The 21936-nt window shown below is 39.0% G+C and overlaps 2 protein-coding genes across 2 annotated transcripts; one reads left to right on the top strand and one right to left on the bottom strand.

Annotated features, from left to right (window-relative positions):
* Positions 1–10179: 10179 nt before the first annotated feature.
* On the top strand, positions 10180–11352 carry LOC112192708 (universal stress protein PHOS32). The gene is made up of 4 exons (XM_024332558.2): positions 10180–10530; positions 10650–10759; positions 10873–10991; positions 11092–11352. The coding sequence occupies exons 1-4, from the start codon at positions 10356–10358 to the stop codon at positions 11171–11173; spliced, it is 486 nt and encodes a 161-aa protein (XP_024188326.1). The 5' UTR covers positions 10180–10355; the 3' UTR covers positions 11174–11352.
* A 1404-nt stretch (positions 11353–12756) lies between these two features.
* On the bottom strand, positions 12757–13822 carry LOC112192707 (probable glutathione S-transferase). The gene is made up of 2 exons (XM_024332557.2): positions 13423–13822; positions 12757–13279 (listed from the first exon to the last, which is right to left on the bottom strand). The coding sequence occupies exons 1-2, from the start codon at positions 13732–13734 to the stop codon at positions 12938–12940; spliced, it is 654 nt and encodes a 217-aa protein (XP_024188325.1). The 5' UTR covers positions 13735–13822; the 3' UTR covers positions 12757–12937.
* Positions 13823–21936: the final 8114 nt, after the last annotated feature.

Genomic DNA, 21936 nt, shown 5'->3' on the forward strand with positions numbered 1-21936 from the left:
CAGCAAAACCTTCCAAAACACATGTCGGTTTGGGATGGGGATAGTGGTCGCAGGCCAGTGTTGGCGGCGCACTTGGTGTGTGATGGGTCTGAATCCATCATCTTTTTGTAGGGATAAAACAAGCCCATATCAATCATACATCTCAAATATCGAAAGATATCAATTACACCAATCCAATGGCGTCACGTTGGCGCAGAGCTATATCTAGCTAACAAGTTCACAACATATGAGATGTCCGGTCTTGTGCATTGGGATAAGTATAATAATGCGCCTATTGTACTAAGTAAGGCACTTCTACCTCTAGCACATCTTCGTCATCATGCTTTCGACGAAGAGGATCATTTTCAGGATCAAGACTATGGACTATCATGGGGGTGCTTGAAGGCTTGACCTTGTCTAAATACCTAAGCATCTATCGACACGATGCTCAAGTTCTAAATCGAGACATAATCGTGTTCTCCCAAAATCCTTCATCTCAAACTTCGGATTTCAAGTGTTCAGTGGTTTCCCTTAACTCTTTAAGGGCTTCTAATGAAGATCATGTCCAACATGAACCGCGATGGAATCCGAAACTTGTTATGGAAACGCGTGGGCATATCCCTTCCCAATCAAGTAGTCATTTTAGCGAGCGTTTCAACCTCTTTGTAAACGCGCTCCATGGTCTAGAGCCATTTGACTTGGGTAAATGAAGTTTATCATGAACCTTCATGTATATTCTGTATCTAGATCCCTATAGAGATACGTAGTGACCACTTTTGTAAGCTGCATGTTCAGTCATTCGGAAACTACCAAACTGGCAGGGTAGTGGAGTGCAATGACATCCATTACGAGAGAATATGTCTCATCGTAGTCGATTCCAGGGCGTTTTGTGAGAAGCCTTGTGCCATAAGGCGAGATTACCATCTCTTTTTCTCACTACGTTTTCTAACAAAGACCCATTAGTTAACATGTTTTATGTTAGGAGGTGTTGGCATCTCTAGCTCAAAAACCTTCCTTTTCGTTAGAGAATCCATCTTAACCTGGATCGCATCATTCCATTTAGGCCAAAACTCTCTACGTTGGCATTCATTCATCAACGGAGCGTGGTTCGATATCATTTGACTCAACAAATTCATGCGCAACGAAATACGCAACTACATCATCAATTATGATGGAGTTTCTATCCCACGTCTCATGTACACTAGTGTAATTTTTTTATAAAGCTCTATATTCTCAGGAATAGGTTTTGACGTTGAGGCGTCCCCCAACGATAACCATAACCCGAAAGATACTCATGAGATGGATTTTGAGTGTCGATGATCCAAGGATTGGTTTGTGCCAAGGTATCATTCGAACCCACGGGCCTCCCACGCATCCTAGCTGGGGCCATGGCCTGTAACGCCAGAGTGCCACTCTCTTTGGCGTTGGCGCCATGCCTATCTCCGTGTAGGGTGGCGCTACGTCCTCTCGTAGGGACGTCCTTCCTTGCAGGTTCGTTTGCAGTATATTTGTGTGATCTCGTCACTTTAACATGGATCGAGATGAGACATAGTGGGGACATGCCACAACAATTCATGTCGTTCCTGCTGAACATTCGTGTTCTTATCTCCCCCTAACGACGGGAAGACTGTCTCATCAAAGTGACAACCCGCATTAAGTGGCGGACGATTGTAGGAGTCTCAAATCCAACCAAGTTGCCCATTTGTCTGTAAGGACCTATCAGAGTGCGCTGTGGTGGCGCAATGGGCACATAAATGGCTAACTCAAATGTGAGTAAGTACAAAATACTTGTACCCAGTCACTAGTTGTAAAGTAGAGGTACATTGAATGGCGGTAGGTCGTAGACGAATTAACATAGCTGCATGCGATATTACATCACCTCAAGCGGATATAAGGAGAGTGGTGCGCATTACCAATGTCCAGACTATCATCGTAGTCATTTCCGCGAGACCATTTGGGTGTGTACATGGGAATATGATGTCCAACACCAGTCCCAATACAATAACCATCGAAAGTCTTCAATGTAAACTATCCAGCATAGTCAAATCCAATTGACTGAATATGATGATTCGGGGAGTGAGCCCGTTGTCATATAATATGTGCTAGGAGTGTAGCATAAGCAGCATTACAAGTGGACAATTGCACGACACTGGACCAGCGTGTTTAGCGTGTCAACCAACATCATGAGATATTTAAACGTCCGTAAGTTGGTTGAATCAGTTCATAGAATCCCCATGGATTTGATGTAAGAACAGAATGAGTATTATCATATCCTTTGCATAGGACGGTCTCAGTCCTAATTTCCCTAAGGAACAGGTTTTGTAAAGCGAGCGAGAGGCCTTAGAAGCAACTATTGAGTATTTTAGTTAGGCCTGAGTGTCTAAAACGCTATTTGAAGCAAGTTGGTGATTGCAGCATCACCTGGGGCGCCATCACCATGATGGATGCCATCCATGGCATCATGGATAGGAACTACGCTAGCCCTAGGCTGATGGTGGACGGAGGCGGTGCCCTAGGCAACAGCGTCGGTCACACTTAGTCTAGGAATCAACTTTTGATTCATGCTGCATTTCGCTCGAGAGAAAAGATGTCAGTGTGAAGTCTTTGTAGACGGATCATCATATCATGACTAGGATGATCTATCATGTAGTGACAAAGCCAATATGTGTCTAAATCTAAGAGATCTTCTCTCATAACTTTTATAGGATAAATAGCTCTAATAGTGACATAGAGTCTACTAGAGGGACACATAAACTTCTCTAAGATGCGTCTTTGTTCGCAATCATTAAAGGTATGGCAAATGAACTCTTTTCCGTTCGCTACATGCATTTTCGCATGGAATTCGTTGGCTATTCATAGGGTATGAGTTGCCCTAAGAGCGTAGAGAGTTTCTGCGACAGCTGTAATCAAGGTGCCATTTGGCAAGTGGAACTTGGGCTATTCCATGTCCTTGAATTAATATTGATGGCCCAGCCATCGTAGTCACAAAATAATATGCTCAGAATCAAAATTGAGTCATAATGAAAAGAACTCGAAATTTTATTCATAAGCCAATAGAGTACATCATTGTTTCTTTGATCAAAGAAAATATAATCCAATAATTAATATGGCAATCGCCTACATCTCTTGGAAAATAAAAAAGACTTAATCAAAATCGCCAGTTTCTGGGTCTTGATCCTTGTAGTCTTCCACCCTTAGATCGAGATCGCCATCTTGATCTTCTTGTTCCATGTAATTTGCTTCCCTTGCTTCATGATACGTCTTGTATGCGTTTGCAACATTCTGGGGTGCTGTACATGCTTTGGCCCAATGCTCAGTTGATCCACATCGAAAACAAACATCATTATGGTCAGGCTCCCTTGATCGAGGCGCCATTGGGGCGCGATTTGGACGACCTATGCTCTTGGTGGCATTACCACCATGGTCGGAGGCTCCGCCTCTCTCTCTCTCTTCACACGTTGACCTCCACAGTTCCGTGCACGCCTCTCTCGGTAATTTCCTTCCTCTTTAGGGCGAACATATGGACCAGAATGTCCAGAATTATCCCTACTCTTAGGGTTTCGCTCCTTGCGTCCTTCATTGGGGCCGCGACTATGGTTAGACTCCGGAATAGGCTTAGTTCCCACGAGTCTAGCATTATAGTTCTTCACAAGAATATTGTCGTGCTTTTCAGCTACGTTCATGGCGCCAATGAGCTCATGAAACCTTGTGATACGTCCTGCATTTACATCAATCCGATAATTCTTTGAAATCATCAGTGCAGAGAAGGGGAAGGTAGAGAGAGTATTCTCGATCAACATCGAATCAGTTATGGCTTGGCCACAAAACTCCATCAGAGACTTGATACTAAGAGCTTCCGAGTTATAATCAAGCACAGACTTGAAATCACAAAAGCGGAGGCTATGCCATCGCACTTCTAAATCAGGAAGCAGAGTCACGAACGTTGCCAAATCGCTGCTCAAGTTCTACCCATAGTTTTCTTGGGTCTTCCTCATTGAGGTATTCATTTTGGAGCGCGTCATTCATGTGCCTTGTCATGAGAATTATGGCTTTAGCTTGTTTTGCTTCAAAAGCAGTAGCTTGCTCAATGGAGAGCACGTTCTGACTAGGCTCTTGGATGGCTTCCAGAAGTCCATCAGCCTTAAGATGTTGGCGCACATCTCGGACCCACCTATGGTATCCTGCTCCAGTTGTTTCTAGTGGAACAAAGTTCAACTTGTTCAGGTAACTCATCCTGAAAAACAACACAAGATTATGGTTAGTTTTGGAGCGAAAAAGGCTACCACGAAAAACTATTAAATTTCTGAGCGTAGTCGCTTCCAAGAAATTAGGAATTTTCTGAGCGTAGACGCTTCCAAGAAAATCCGATTTCAAGAGGGGTTTTAGATTAGATCGAAACAACGATGTATGTGGTCGATTGTTTTCTTCTCAACAAACTCTAAGTTTGGAGGACTCTACAAGCTCCAAGCTTGGAGTGAGCACGAACCCCCACAGTTCGGCTTTTGGTCTCCCCTATGTAGAAGAAAGGGGGGTAGAAGAAGGGATGTTGGAAGTCCCCGAGAAAAGGAGAAGAAATTAAAAAAAAAAACTTCAAAAAACGAGAACTCTTAGAAAAAATTACCTTAAAAAGTTGACCGGAAAACTTGTCGGAAAAGTCGCCGGAAAAATCGCCTGAAAAATGTTGACCGGCGTTGACTGGCGATTGATCGGAGGGTTGACCGGTGTTGACTGGCAGTTGACCGGGGGTGCTGACGTGGCAGATTCAGAGCTGACGTGGCAGTGCGGCTTGGCGGTTTGGCTGATGCACGTGGGCTTGGCTGGGGCCTTCTGCCGGTTCAGGTCAGGTGGATGCCGGTGGCAGGTTCGGTTGGATTTTGGCCGGTTCCGGTGGTGATTTTTCAGGTTCCGGATTCTGAGGACGAGGTGCAGCTACTGACAAAAGGTGGCAGTGAAAGGTGGACAGGAAGATGGTGAACCACACAGGAGATCTTTGGATTTTTCTTGGGAAGCCGGTTTGAACACTTCCGGTAGCCGGTTCAGGTTGATTCCGGCCGGTTTTGGGGGTGGTGCCGCCGGTTCTGGGTTCCTGGGATTGAGGGCTTCAAGGTAGGCGGCGGTGGTTTCTGATATTTGAAGGTTACGAATATAGGGTTTCAGGGTTAGGGCTCGTGCTGATTACGTGTTTTAGGGAATCAGAAATTGAGAGAAATTCGCTGTGTATTATCATTGATAATAGGGGCCTCTTTATATAGAGGATTACAATGCATTGAGTTAGAATCAGACAAGAAAAGAGAATCTCTAGATTCTTCTAATTGAACCCTATTACCACTAGGTCAAGTAACCTAGAGTTTGGATTAAACACAAATAGAGATATCCTTAAACAAAAATAAATAATTAATTAGACAAATGAGACTGCAACCGATAATCACAACTACCACAACCGTCAAGCAACATGCTCAACACCACCATAGGTCTATTGAGTCACCCAAGAAGCAAGTAGAGAACACGCAGAAGGGAAAGCACAGCTCAGGAAGGCAGACGAGGACAATCCCTCGTAGCAAGCGCACCGAATTCAGGTATGACCAAAATATCGATCGGCAGTATATGATTAGAAAGTTGTAGTGCCACAGTCAATTTGAATAAATGTATTTGGCCACAAATAATATTTATGGGGATTCAATTGCGGTGAATAGGATTTATGAGAATAACGAACACTTTGTTCTTCTAATTTGTGAATTGCATCTGGTATCATTTTTGGATTAATTTATTGAAATGCTTGATTTTTGTAATCTCATTTGACCTCCCTTATATGCAGTATTTGACCCTTCACTGTATTTATATACTAATAAGTGAACGCAATTGAGTTAGTTATTAGTTTCTTCCAATATCTTAAATGTAGTTGCAAGTATATATTAAGTGCTCAAAGAGTTGGTACTTTAAAATACTTCATTCAAATTTTCGTAATTTATGTGTGCTAATAGTCATTATACGTTCACCTATATCATCCTCATATAGATGTGATGAAATTAGAAATTATCTGAATTATCTATGTCTAATACAATGATAAAAAATATGATTACTTTCAGTTTACCCCCCTGAGGTTTGGGGGTGTTATCATTTCACCCCCTATACTTTCAATTTTGACTTCTTACCCCCTGAACTTTCCAATTTCAATCAGCCGTGTCAAATTTCTCCTATTCAGTCCAAATTGGACGTTAACTCTGACATTTGAGGGCTAAAATAGTCATTTCAAGACCAAAAAATATATAAAAAATAAAAAATAAAATAAAATACAATTTTCTCTCTTTTTTTGTTTTTATTTTTTTTGTCTTCAACCTATACACCACAAGTTATAATAGGTTTATAAAAACAAAAAAAATACTCTAGGTGGTTGAAAGCCGCTCGCTGGTCTACCATATTTGTGATATATCTCCTAACGTGAAGAATTTTAGGATATAACTCCAATAAAGTTAAAAAATATCTGTAAAAAATAATTTTACACTTTATCTGTAAATAAATATCTGTATATCCTCAATAAAGTGAAGAAATATCTGTGTAAAATCATTTTAGGTCTACGATATTTGTGATATATCTCCAATAAAGTGAAGAATTTTATGATATATCCCCAATAAAGTGAAGAAATATCTGTGTAAAATCATTTTTTACAGATATTTATTTACAGATAAAGTGTAAATTTTTTTTACAGATATTTCTTCACTTTATTGGGGATATATCCTAAAATTCTTCACTTTATCAGAGATATATCACAAATATCGTAGATCAGCGAGCGGCTTTCAACCACTTAGAGTATTTTTTTGTTTTTATAAACCTATTATAACTTGTGGTGCATAGGTTGAAGACACAAATTTTTTTTTTTAAAAGGAAAATTTTTAATTATTTTTTATTTTTATTTTTTATCTTGAAATGACCATTTTAGCCCTCAAATGTCAGAGTTAAAGTCCAATTTAGACGGAATAGGATAAATTGGACACGGCTGATTGAAATTAGAAAGTTTATGAGGTAAAAAGTCAAAATTGAAAGTAAAGGAGGTGAAATGATAACACCCCCAAACCTCAGGGGGTAAACTGAAATTAATCTTAAAAAATAACTAGTCAAATAATATAGACCACTAGCCTAACTAAGCAATACGTCACGAGCACTATCACTTATGGATCTATCAATCTAATATTAACAATATTATATAAATTTGGTTAAGCCAATTCCCTCGCTCCCATGTTGATCAATACGTTAAATCGATCATTTCCCATTAACTTGATCTGCTTCCTTCATAATTCAATCCTCTTCCTTAATCTTTCGTTTCCTTGTCTTCCCAAAAGCTGTAGGCATACCCTCCAAAACGAAGTCATCCAGAAGTAGTGGAGGCATCTCTACATTGGCCTCTTCCACCTTATGAGTTTTGGCTTTGGTGATTACCGACTCGACTCCATAAACTCGTAGCGGCCTGGTAAACATTTCTTTTTCATGATCTGCAGAAGCATCACCATACTTCTGTAGAATCTTAGACATTAGATCATCATTCCCAAGTTGCTTAGTGTTCTCCAAGTCGGTTTCCGCAAGGTTCGGCAACTGAGGTCCAATAAAACGGTTGGTTGGTTTTCCCTCAGATGCAATACTTCGGCTTTCTCCTTGAGAAGCAACGCTGGTCTCTCCTTGAGATGCTGCAATGATTTCTCCTCGAGGAGAAGACTGATTAGTCTTCTTCTTCTTGTTTGATCTTCTCCCACGATGCTTGTTGTTGCCCATCCCAAAATGATTACTAAAAAGTAATCCGTACCTTGTTTGAGAAGGTTTATAATCGACCAAAGATTGGAATAAGATATAAAGCCTATGCCAGTGGTTTTTTATAGAGCCTAAATCCTGAACCTAATAGCACTAGGAAATCTTAAACATGAAAGAAAAGTCAATACCAAGTGGACTCTGAAAGGCTTAAACTCTGACTCATGGGGTTGATGAGCAAATGAGAAAATGAATTATGGGTTTGTTTTGGGCCTTTCGGGCCCTGGGGAATAAAGACTTAAATTTTTTATGTTAGATTTTCCATACATGACATTTTTTTTTTTTGAGAAGAAAAGAATCCATTAATAACCAACAAAATTACAAAGCATTGGAATAATCGGTTGTGGTATCTACACCACGACACATATTCCTACCAAGATCCCTAGTTATGGGTCCGTCACTAATAGTAACATCCATGAACCGAAAAGGTCCAACCCCTAACCAATTTTTCCGCCTATCACCCCAGGCTACAAAGAACGATAACCAATCCCGAGCGTCACGATACGACCTCGTCACCAACATCCAGACGAACCACTCCACCCTCTTCCACATCGTGTCCATAAACCGCCAGACCACGTGCAAGGGAAATCCACATTTCCGTTGATAACCAACCAGCATCGAAATTATAACATATTGTTCCCAGGAGTAACACCATATAGATGGCTCCACAACACGACCAGAATCTCCAAACCCTAGCTCAAAAGAGTAGGGACGATTTATTCGACCTAATCAAAAACCTGAAACTAAAACCCTAATAAAAAACTGAAAGAAACTACCATGATTGACCATCCCTCCACACACCAGACCAAAGCTATGACAAACACATTCCCTCTCTCCAATTTGACCGCCGGCAGTCCACCACCACAACTCTTGCCCTTCGAGCTCACCACCCCAGAGGTACCCATTCAACACCGCAAGCCACACCGATTCACCTGCCTGTCGTCGGCCGGATCCAGATCTGGAAACACATCCACTCCAATCCAAACCACTGACAAACAAGAATGGAATCGCCGAGCACTTCCACCTCGGAACGAAATCGCTCCACCAATTTGTGCCCATCCTCCTGGGAGCCCGAACCCACTGCTGCAAACATCGCCGAGCGACCCACCTCCGAGCAGAGATCAGCGCCATACGATCCATGGCAAGCCGCCACCACGATCTGGCCTCTAACCCCTTACTCCAAGCCTGCGCTGCCGCCGAAATCCTCCTCCTCGCCTGCGCCGCTGCCTGAGAGTAGAGAAGAAACATGCCACGCCCCGACCACCGCAAAGAAGACAAAATCGAAGGTCCCAAGACCCCCATCTCCCGTCCGGCAACACCTGTCATTCGTCGCTGAGGCGGGAAGCCTCGATCGACGAGGAGGCGCCGCCGGACAAGCGACCACTGCTCCTTCACTCTTTCCAAACCCCAGTTTTCTCTCCTGTTTTCTCGGTGCGAAAGTCCAACTCGGTGCCGGGATAAAATCTTTCCCAGGACATAAAACTCACATATGTCCTCAAATTGTATTACTTTTACACTCATGCTGATCACATGGATCGCACTCATACACAATTAAGTAATACAAGTTTATTATTTATTTTCTTTTTCTTTATAATAATAAATATTATTTTATTGATTTAAGGGACCCAAAATTATTGGACGCACCAAAATTTTGAACTGGCAATGCAGCAAAAGAATGGCAAGATAAGCTGTTAATCAAGGAAGAATTGGATGTGTATATGAGTCATGACAAGGACAAAGGAAAGTTCAAAGCAGCTTCCCTTAATATCTCATCTGCTTAATTCTCCATCATTTATTTCCTTATGGGGTTTTGATTATCTCAATTTAATGGTTTTGGATTTCTAACTTGAAAAGGAAAATTTGGTTCACAGTTCAATCAAATCAAGCTCTCTTGTTCCTTCCTAGAAGTATCCGTCAACTTCTCAAAAGAGAAGGAACTTTTACTTTTCCTCCTCCTAGAATCATGGAATAACCCGACATTAGTTTGAATAGTTTAAGGGTTTATAACACAATTATAATTTTTTTTCCGAAATGCTCTTTAAACAAAATGGTTTTTTTGGATGACCAATTGTAAGGTTTAGTCTATATTTCGGTTAAGATGTTAGCGTTATTTAAGTAATTTTAATCACAAATTGCCACAATAAATCAATACCTATTTGGAATTGAAAAAAAAAAAAAATCTCACCGAAATATAAATAGAAAATATCTAGCTGAATTCTACGAAAAGAAAATATCTAGTTGAACACATCTTTTCTGTTTTTGTTTTTTAGTTGAACAACCTAAACAGGTAAACACCTAATCACCTTGCGTGGAAGAATGATTCAAGCACAATTTCTTTTACCGTTCATGTTTTTGAAGGTGACCATCGAATGGTCTATGATCTGTAACGGAAAAGTAAACCAGCACAGAAGCCCTTCTATCTACCTTCTTTATATTCTGCTTCCTCTCTAAGCTATTTTTTAACGTTCACAACCCCACACGCTACTCTTATTTCTCTTTCTCTGACTAGCAACACAACTGGTACATAAGGAGCAAGAACAAGGACGCTGAGCAAACAGAGAGAGATCAAGATCAGAAACATGGTGAAGGATAGGAGGATTGGTGTGGCCATGGACTTCTCAAAGAGCAGCAAAAACGCTCTTCAATGGGCCGTAGACAACTTGGTCGACAAAGGTGACACCCTCTGCATCATCCACATCAACAGCAACAAAGTCGACGAGTCTCGCAACGTCCTCTGGGCCAAATCTGGTTCTCGTAAGTTCTAAAGCCTAAAGCTTTTATTCTTTGTGTTATTAGGATGCTAATATCGCCTAATCCTCAATTTTATAGACCTCGAGGCTTGAAGGTTGTGTCTGATCTGGGTTTTATTGCAGCTCTTATTCCATTGTCTGAGTTTAGAGAGCCTGAGGTTATGAAAAAGTATGGGGTACAAACTGATATGGAAGTTCTTGATACACTCGACACTGCTTCTAGGCAGAAAGAGGTTTATTTTGTTTGATTAATCCTCTGTTTTCTCTTGTACCGAATCCAATCCAATCCAATCCAATCCGCCATCTGGGTTTTAATTACGAATTTCTTTTTATTTGGTTGTGATAGGTGAGCATTATTACAAAGCTGTACTGGGGAGATGCAAGGGAGAAGCTTCTTGAAGCAGTTGAGGATCTGAAATTAGACTCTCTGGTGATGGGAAGCAGAGGACTTGGTACCCTTAAAAGGTATGCAATGTTCTTTTACTATTTTGTTCTTTTAATTTTTCTGATTTAAGTTTCTTGTGATTGATCTAAGATTTATGTTTCATGTGATTGTTCAATATAGGGTTATACTTGGAAGTGTGAGCGACTATGTGATGACGAATGCTTCAATCCCTGTGACCATTGTCAAGGACCTTGACCATTGATGATTACAAACTTAGATTTTGCGTTCTCATTGATCTAGCTATCATCAACAAACATGGGGCATTGCTGAGCTTTTATGTTTTACTTGATCTTGGTTTCATGAACTAGCTCAAATTATAATACCCAGACACTGTAGTCTGTTTTGAAGAATAATGCATTTATGACTATTCAATTTTCATTAGGCAGAAATATCACTTTGGTCATCGAACTATGGCTCGCTCGACACTTTGGTCATCCAACTTTTAAAAACTTCATTTTGGTCATCGAACTATATCATCGCATATCACTTTAGTCATTCCGTCTGTTTTCCCTGTTAACTCCAAGGGTATTTTAGAGATTTAAAGATTTACTCGCCATTTTTGTAACTTAATCCAACTTTTCCCGCCTAAACATAAAAAGTTCATCCAATTTTGCCAACTTTTCCCTCTTATAATTCCTCGATTTATTAAAACAATATTTTTCTTCCTCTTATATTCCCTCACTTTGAATCATTCTCTTACTCGATTATTTTTCTCTGTTTTATGCTTTGATTACTTATGATGAATGCATGAATAAAAGGAGCGAAAAGTTGACAAAATTGGATAAAGTTTTATGTTTAGTAAAACTTTAGGCGGGGAAAATTGGATTAAGTTATAAAAATAGCGGGTAAAACATTTCATCTTCAAAATACCCCTGGAGTTAACAGAGAAAACTGACTGAATGACCAAAGTGATATACAGTGAGATAGTTCGATGACCAAAACGAAGTTTTTAAAAGTTGGATGACCAAAGTGTCGAGCAAGCCATAGTTCGATGACCAAAGTGATATTTCTCCCTTTTCATTATATTTCTTTGTGACCCATGCCTCATTTTATTCTTTTACATAATAAGATCCATGTAAAAGTAGACCAAGGTTATTGGTAAATGAAATCAGGTTCCTATGATCATATCAAAACCCGACATAAACCCACCATTTATCACAATATATACTCGTAGATTTTTCATGAAACATGAAGCCAAGTAGGTTGGAACCGATCTACTTGGAAGTAGTAGTAATGCTCTCAAAGCAAGCACGGAAGGTAGCTACTAGTTCATGGAGGAAAAAACCTTTAAAGAAACAAACTACTTTGCCCCCCTTCTTTACTCTTTCAGCAAAATTCTAATCTATTTATTGGCTATGCATCTTGCCCGTATTTCGATCAATTTTCGTGTTTTCCTTCTTCAAAAGCAAAATTATGACTGATGAATGAAGTATTTCCTGTCATTGATTTTTGTGAGTTAGATTTTCTTTTTGTTTCGAAGAACTATTTAGAATCTGTCATTTTACAGATTTGTTCAATCTATTTTTGGGCATTGATATTGAGCAATACCAATGACAATACTTAATCACAAATAATCCCTGGATTTTGACAAACTGCTGTGAGCTTCTCTGAACTTATTTGGCGAGACTTGTGTCACCATCAACACGATAGATAATGCTCTAATTAAGGTTGTGACAAAAACTGCCGGGGAGATGCAAGGGCAGAGTTTCTCCAAGCAGTATATATGTTCATTTTATATATGATTGTGCAAGACAGGATTCAGCTGGGGACTGTGAGCACCGACGATCACGAAATTTTAACTCGATCTTTAATTTCAGCTGAAAACATATATTACAGACATACATAAGAACCGGACTTATTATGATCGACAATCTAGATTTATTGTTATCGACAATCTAGATTTATTGTTATCGACAATCTAGATTTATTATTGTATATCATGAGACAAAAGATGCTTGTAAGTCATCTATGGCTTTGCACCAAAGCGGGTGCGGAAGAAAGCAATTAGCTTGTCTCTAGGAGGCAGACATTCCTTAATAGCAGCGTGGTTGACAAACTCATCGCTCCATTCACATAGCTTGGGAAATTTCTCTTTTGTTAAGAGCTCCAATCCGACAATCTCTTGAATATCTCTAAGCCAGTAGCCTCCTATGAAGTCAGCAATAATGTCCACAAATCCAATGTCCTCTCCCCCAAAGAACTTCTTATCCTTGAGCTCATTTTCAAGTAGTTTCAGAGTCTCATGAGCTTCCTCCACAGCCTTTTTACGATCCTCCGCGACAGTGCAGTTGAATAACGCAGGCATGCACTGAACACCAACAAACAAGTTGACAATTTGCAAAGTTAAGGCATTCGACAAATTGTCTCAAAAAAGTTTAGGCAAAAACAACTAGACATGATAGAATTTTTTTTATTAATGAAAATATATATAAACCGACAATATAGTGTTACCTTTTCCTCAACGAACCTAGCCCAAAACCGAGCTGTGGCTCTTTGATAAGGGTCTTTAGGCAATAGAGGAAAGCCCTTCCATGTCTCATCGATGTATTCAAGAATAACAGCAGACTCTGCTATTGGTTTTCCTTTGTGTAGGAGCACAGGGATCTTCTTGTGAACTGGGTTGTATTTGAGAAGCAGATCGCTCTTGTTTTGCAGGTCCTCTTCAAAGTATTCGTATTCGACACCTTTCAGCTTCAGAGCCATTTCCACCCTCCGACTGAAAGGGCTTCCCCAAACACCAAAAAGCTTCACTTCCTCACCCATGACGATACCAACTCCAGTCCTAGTCTTGATATGAGTGACTTTTCCTTCTAGGGGTTCTTATAGAGCAGAGTTTACTTAGCCCCTACGAAGTCTCTCCACTTCGTTCAATAACAATACTTAAATGAAGATTTATTGGAGGAAAGATCTAGACACAAACCTTGTTTGACAATTTGTTCATTAGTCACTCTTTCTTAAACCATTTTGTCACTGCTTTCGTCATCGAGGATTTTATTATTATTATTATTATTTTCGTAAAGCAGCTTTAGTGCATGTATTTTTATTTTGGCAGAAATATCACTTTGGTCATCGAACTATGTTTTGCTCGACACTTTGGTCATCCAACTTTTAAAAACTTCACTTTGGTCATCGAACTATATCACCGTATATCACTTTGGTTATTCCGTTTGTTTTCTCCATTTTCTCTGTTAACTCCAAGGGTATTTTGGAGATGAAAAGTTTTGCCTGCCATTTTTATGATTTAATCTAACTTTTCCCGCCTAAACATAAATCTTCCTCCAATTTTGCCAACTTTTCCCTCCTTTTATAATTCCTCGATTTATTAAATCAATCATTTTCTTCCTCTTTTTGTTCGTTGTATGCTTTGATTTTTTTTTTTTGAATAAGAGAATTATCTTCATATAATAGAAAGACTCAAATAGAGTCGATTACAATCGTATTGTAATACATCCAAAAAAGTTATAGGAGTATTAACAAAGGGAAAAAGTCACCAACGGTGTTTCGACACTTAGGAGACTTTCAATATGATAACTAAACTTACAACGTTATCAATGTGATACCCGGACTTTATATTTCATATCAACGTGATACTTCTGTCAGTCTACTGTTAGTAGTTCGTTAAAAATTTGCACGTGCTGTGCACGTGACTGAATTTTAAAGGGTAAAATTGTCCTTTTATACTAAATTTTATTTAAAAAAAAGGGTTCAAGCAATCTTCTTCCGAAGTTCTTAAACCCGATTCAAACGAAAAGGAACAAGAAATTTCTGAAGAAGTTCATAAATTCTTCAACCCACACCGAAACAAAAAGAACAAAAAGTTGATATCAATCCTTATCATCCCAGACCAAGCAATTCATGAAGACCTCCAGGTTGTTTCTCCTTGCTCCCTGTTCTTCACGGCACCCAATTCCCATCAAATCGATCTCAATGTCAAGTGATCTGCAGCAGAGCTCAGAGTCTCCGAGAGTAGTTTCTAAGGGAATGGGGTTAGAGTTGGACTGGGGTGGAGCTTCTTACTTGGGTAATGGCCTCTGGAAAATTTGTTAGAGTTTAAGATCACAGAATTGTTGCTCCGATTGATGCCTGTTATTGCGTTCAACTTAAAGCTATTGTCGCAAACCCGTTAGATCTGGTTCTTAAAGAATAAAGAGATTGTTTTTCAGTGAGTTGGACTTCTATAACCTCTTGGGGTGAGCGCATGAGACTATAGGCCAGCTAGTTGCTCTTCTACCTTCCTCATAGTTCTTCTTCCTCCCACTCTGGAATTTCTCTTTGTTAATTGTCCAATTGTTCCTCTATCAGGAATTGATAACGGACCACTCCCACCTCCAATTTTCATTCAATTTTGGTGAAAGGGAAATTAAGTATTTGGGTATTACTGAATTTGATTAGGATCCTGGAATTGTGCAGAATTTGAGAAGTTTGTGTAGTTGATGAAGAACCCCAAGTTATTCTCTGCCCAGTTTCATATGCGTCAAAAATCTTCTCTGCCAAAATTGATTCTTTTTTTTTTTTTGGTATTTCTTTGGTGGTGCCTACCTTCACGACCAATCTTGTTAATTGAGTCAGCCTTATAGTATATGTGGTTGTTCTTCATGTTTAGACCTTCTGGGTGATACTTTGATTACTGATGATGGAGACCATTTGGCTGAGAGAGAGAGAGAGAGAGAGTACAGTATATGTTCGCCCCGTAGTCTCTAACAGTCTAATTCTGGATTGACAAATATACCCCTACTTATTAGACGTGTGAGGTTCAATTGACACAGAGAAAACGGAGAAAACAGACGGAATGACCAAAGTGATATACGGTGATATAGTTCGATGACCAAAGTGAAGTTTTTAAAAGTTGGATGACCAAAGTGTCGAGCGAAACATAGTTCGATGACCAAAGTGATATTTCTGCCTTTTATTTTTAAATAGTGTGATATCTAAAATATTATTTGTGGCTGGAAATTTCATCTAAATTAGATTCCAGTCCAGAGTGGGTAATATAATTTACTATCTAGAAAAAAAAAATTTATTTTTATTATTTATTTATTTTAAATCTATTTATTGAGGTTGTTATCAAGTAATTTTATAACTAGTGGTACCTATATAAGTCTCAAAGTGACACTTCTTTGTAATTTTCTATTTTTTATTTTGTTTTTGTTTTAGATTAGTATTGTCTTTATTATTTATTTTGGGAGGACAAGAACGGATGCAGAGCTGGGCCGCCCACTGAGGCAACCGTCTCAGGCCACCAGCTTCCGGGAGCCTCATAACTCTGACTTTCAGTAAATATTATATAATATATATAAACTATGCGCCTAAATCACCAATGTTATAAATTAGAGTAGTGGCAAGGCTGCCTTTTAGGGGTCTTTTTCAGCATGAGTTTGAATCCCACTAATGACATTTTTGCATATATTTTCTTAAGTTTTTTGTATATTTTTGAATTAGTTTTTTTTTTTTTTTTCGTACAGACATGTTCTCGAGTCGTATGTCTTTGAAATACTTATATAACATAAATATTATATGTTTCTTTTCGCTGTTATCATTATATAATTATTAAATTAAATAAAAAATAATTTGATAAGGAAAAAAAAATGTATATATTCGCCTCAGGCCTCTACAATCTCAGGACCGGCCCTGAACGGATGATACTTTGGTTAGGATTTATCTTTTATTGCTACACGTGGTCTTAGCGGAGGAAGCCACAAAGTAGTGTAGACGTGGAGGTGGAACTTCGCCCAAAAGAAAAAAAAAAAAAAAAAAAGACCTGGAGGTGGAAAGCTGGGAGAAGAAAACAGAGAGAACAAGATATAAAATCTATGTGATGAGGAACATGATGTTGCGACTAGTAACCATGAACACCGACCCGTGCAATCTCATAGTTGCTGGGAGCCATTCCTTACATTTCTCTTTCAGCGGTTTTGCTCCATTCACCCTAACCATGTCCTGAATTTTTGTGTTTGATTTTCTTGCTCAAGTTTATTTACATTGCTTAGAAGATCCGGCCCAAGAGCTCAAGAATGAAATCCTTTAGCATTTTAAAGTGTATATAGGAACATTTTTAAACGAGGATTTTTATTATTATTATTTTTTTTCATGAAAATAAATTTTATTAAATCAATTACTGATTTCAATCACTTAGAATGACATATCTTATAATTTTAGGAGTAGCAACAAACCAAGCTTGACTCTCACTCGAGTTCAAGGCATGATTTGCAAGTACATGAACTATTAATAGCACATGGAGTATGAAGCAATTTAAACTCTACATTTATGCTCATAGTTTCTTTCACTTCCTCTAAAAGTAGACACAAGATAGATTTTTTTTTTTTTTTTTGAGTAAAAGAGGTCATCTCATTATGTAATTTACAAAACAGTACAAACACGATTCACTCCTATGAGATCGACAGAAAGAATCGTTATGTAGAAACTGCTATAAAGCCACCCCTAACTAAAAGAGCAAACAGATTAGTAATCTCCTAGCACACCCACCTTTTAGGATTAAGCCCAAAACAAAGAAAAACAGAGCCTCGAAGAAGATTAAAATACCCCAATGGGGATGACGAGGTCTCTCTTTTCTTTGCGATTTCTCTCGCTCAATGCAAGAAAAAGATAGGTCCATCATCTCTTTGTACAAAAAGAGGAAGGTCCAAAATTAAATTAAAAAATTAAACCCTAGAGCCCATATGGACCAAATTCATCCCAGTCCAGACTAAGCCCAATACATAAGCCCAACAACCCAAATCGTCTGAAACCCTAGCAAACAGCTACTCCACAACATAGCTGCTACCAAGTTGCATGTCGCCGTCGCTAGAAAAGAGGTCGGCGCCCTACTAACTTCCTTCAAGCCATCACCAACATAGCCTGAATAGCCACCACGTTGAGCATCACCAGCCTAAGGAGCCCAAGTAGTGGAGTCGTCGCTCTGGAAACCTCCATCCCCATAGTTGACAAACGAGGAGAAACACCCAGTACGTGGCTACACGAGATCTGAAACCAAACATCGCGCCGCCACTGCCACCGAATCTCCACTACCGTCAGAGGGCTAGAAGCATAGCCCCCGTGCAGCACCATCGACGCCATCAACAGAAGAATTAAGAAGGGGAGGCCGGCAACACCACCCAACCTTCACTGCAATCATCTTATCAGATAAAAACCAAGTTGGATCCAGTTTCCTCCACCGAGAAACAGGAACCGTACACGGCACCAACCTGCCGCTCCCCTCCCCTATAGCCACCACCAGGGTCGATCCTCCAAAGAACCTGTTTAGATCCAAACCCAAATCTTCCACATCGCAGCCATCGCTGAAAGCATCACACACACAAAGGATTAGCAGACGAAAGCCTGCCATGGTCTCCATTGACAAACGGAGAAGGTACAAGAGATTCACACCGTAATGGAGAGCCTCTCTCAAACCCTAGCAGAGCGCTAGGTCAGAGCAAATCCCAACCATTACCGAAGACTTGTTTGTTGGCAAAAGTCTCCAGAGTTTATGTAGACACAAGATAGATAAATCAGCAATGTCTTGAGCCAAAACTTGGACCAACAATAAACAGTCAATTTAAAAAACAACCTTAGTGCCTCAGCCAATTTCATACCCTCCATCAAAGCAATTAGTTCTCCATAAAAAGGAGAGGTTAATTGCATAAAGGGCTTACCTAGCTACTCCAGCCTAAAACTGCCCGTGATCCTCTAGTTTCACAGCACCACTACCAGCCTTTTTGTGGCAGCAACAAAGGCACTGTTGCAATTACACTTGAGCCAACTTGTCTCCAGCTTCTGCCAGCACTGCACTTGCCGCGCTGCCCTACTACTTTCGACACTGGCAAACCTAGCATAGGGGTAGTGGGGGCTACCGCCCACACTACATCATCACATACACACTGATATATATAGAAGCTCTGGACAATTTTATGCATTTGAAAGTGTATTATGCAGTTTTTGCCCCCACAAGTGTCATGATTTTGATGATTTCATGCATGTTTAATCTAATATCATAAAAATTTCTCCTTATTTCATATGTTTTATGCATAAATTGTTTTTTGGAAATGGGTGGACAAGGATTTCAGTTTTCGTTAGCTATTATGGTTTAAATTCACCCTCGCATAACTAAGTTTCTAGGTCCGCCACTGACTTTCGACCACATTAGCCTTCTTAAACCTATACTGAGTATAGCTACCTCAACCAATCTCAGTTGCACGTTATGAATTATTATTTTTCCAAATGGACCAAATCACCATATAAGTGCTTGCACAAACTGTTATTTAGACATGCTGTCAGCCAAGGATAGCAAGACATCCTTGAAACTAACTACTCCATGTATCCGAGAAGCCGCATTCCAGACCCTCTGAGCATAACAGCAGTGTACAAACAAGTGCATAGCATCTGCATAATTATGGTTACACATCAAGCAACTCATATCACCTAATAGCCTTTTCTACTCAAAACCATCCCTTGTGGGTAAAATATTTGCACATCTCCAAGCATGAAGAGCCACATTTTCAGGTACTTGGCTCCCCAAAGTGTTTTCCATAGAGCCCGGTATGGATCACACAGGTGGTGGAGGTGCAAGAACCACTCCAAGAGCAATATTTTAGCAACAAAATAAGCACTACTTGTAGTAAAAGTATATTTTTTGGAAAAATGCCAAACAAGACGATCAACAGACGCTCTTCTACCCAAGGGAATAGAGAGTATTAGCTCCAGATCTGCAGGTGAAAATAACTCCTCCAATCTAGCTAGCTTTATCCCAACACCTGAGTATCGGATCGATTAACTTTGTAACATATTTAGGGACCCCAAAATTGGGGGGAGAAGAAAGGCAGCGAGGGTAACTATCCGGTATCCATTTATTCTTCCAAATCTCAATTTTCTCACCATTCCCTACTCTCCACCGTGAGCCCTGCAACAAAACATTTTTGGCCTCCATTATACTGCGCAGGAAAAGGAAGGGGCCGTACCCAACTGAGCATTAGTAATTTTAGAGATGCCGTCTATCTAGCACTAAGGATCTTTTCACCCTGTTTGCTCCACCCAAACCATGTGTGTGTGAAAGTGAGTTTTTACATTCAATTTTCTTGTTTCAAGAAATTCCTTTGCTATTTCAAAAATAAAAAAATAGAAATCTATCATCTATATGGCTGGGAAATCTTCACTACTAATAAAAGTCTCATAGGATACAAATTTTCTTCCGTATCTTTTGCCTTATAGGATATGGATAACCGTATTAAAAACTCATTAGATACGGTGCAGCCACGGAATATAAAAGCGTATTCTCTATCGCAGGTTCTAGTAATCAAAGGATACATATTTGATTTCCGTATCTCTCCAATAATGTGGGTCCCACCACATTTATCTCCTGAGTTTATTTCTTATTCTTATTAATTATTTTTATTAGAATAATAATTTATTTTTCTTTTTTTTGAAATATAATAATTTTGTTTCTTTTTAAAAAGAAATATTAATTATTTTCTATTTTCCGGATACTACATTTGTTAGTTCTTTTGTTTTCTTAATAATTATTATTTGTTTATCACCGTATTTGTTTGTATTTGTACTCTGAACCGTATGTTTTTGAACTCTACGTAGAATAGCAAATTGGGAGATCCCATATCTTGTTTCCAATCTCGCTGCTGGCTCCGGCAACCAAATCCTCTCCCCCGCCTCCTTTCTCTTCTCTGTTATCTTCATCTCTGTGCAAGGCCATATCGAGCAACCGAGTCGTGGCATGGAAGTGCCCTACCCATCACCCCACGTAGAGAAACAGATCGACTCAAACTTAAGAACCCTCCAATATGCTTCACCGCCTTTAGAATATGATCAAATCCCAAAACATGCCCATAGACATAACCTGCAGCGAAGAAAAGATATATCCTAGCTAGGAAGTATGTCATACATATAAAACTGAAATTTGACTGAAGTAGACCAGTTGTTGAGGAGATTGCAGCCCTGTTGTTTGAGGAGAATGCAGCCCTGTTGTCTCGCCTTGCCAAATTAGATCAAAGTATGAAGCCATATCTTCATCATTTTTGTTTTGAGAGAAATAAGCCAAATCTGAAAGTGGAAGACGAAAAACAGTTTTCATAACTTGGATGAAAATCTCTCCTAGCAAATGGAAGGCCATCATTATACGGTTATAAAACACAACATACCCACACACACATGATCACTATAATTTCCTGATTTTATTTTATTTTGTCTGTTTTTTATACGGAATATATGTAAAAGTGATTTTATTATCTTAAAATGGCAGAAGTAGTCAAATAGATTTTGTTTTGCCTTCATACAGAAATCCATGCCTAATGAACAATGAATACGGATATCAGTGTGCATCTGTGCACAAAATGGCAGTGTATTGAGTAATTTTGCAAGATTAATTATCGATAGGAAGCTCAAATAAATTTTTAAATAGAAAAAAGAAGAAGAAGGATATAGGTATTTTGCAATACTCTGCAAATAAGGGAAGATTAATTTTTAAATTGGATAAACTAAATCTAAAAGATTGATTTTCACACCCTTAACCGTATGTATATAAGATGTTTATCTGAACATTAAACGATAATAAATTAATTTAGTCTTTTATTTAGCAATGAATACCGACTTTTGTGTTTATCTAAATTTATATTTTTAGTAAAATATTTTTTTTAAATATATCTTTTATTTTATCACAGTTATCTGTATTCATAAAGCAAATAATACCAAAAATACGAAAGGGTGTCATTTGCTCTATCAAATGACACGGTTAGTAAAGTGTATCCAAAAGGGGCGTGGCTATTGGCCATTTTTCTAGTAGTGCTTGACCAATAATCGTTGCTAAAGTGATTTCCACAAAAATTTTACTTTTAATTCAACTTTACAAATTAGAAAAAACAAATTAGTATAATAAGATTGTAATATTAGCATCATACTCAAAAATTAATTGTCAATGAATGTAGATAGAAACTCGATCAATTTCTTGTAAACCCTAAACCAAGA

Source organism: Rosa chinensis, chromosome 3 (genome assembly GCF_002994745.2).
Source record: "Rosa chinensis cultivar Old Blush chromosome 3, RchiOBHm-V2, whole genome shotgun sequence".
NCBI classification, from domain to species: domain Eukaryota; kingdom Viridiplantae; phylum Streptophyta; class Magnoliopsida; order Rosales; family Rosaceae; genus Rosa; species Rosa chinensis.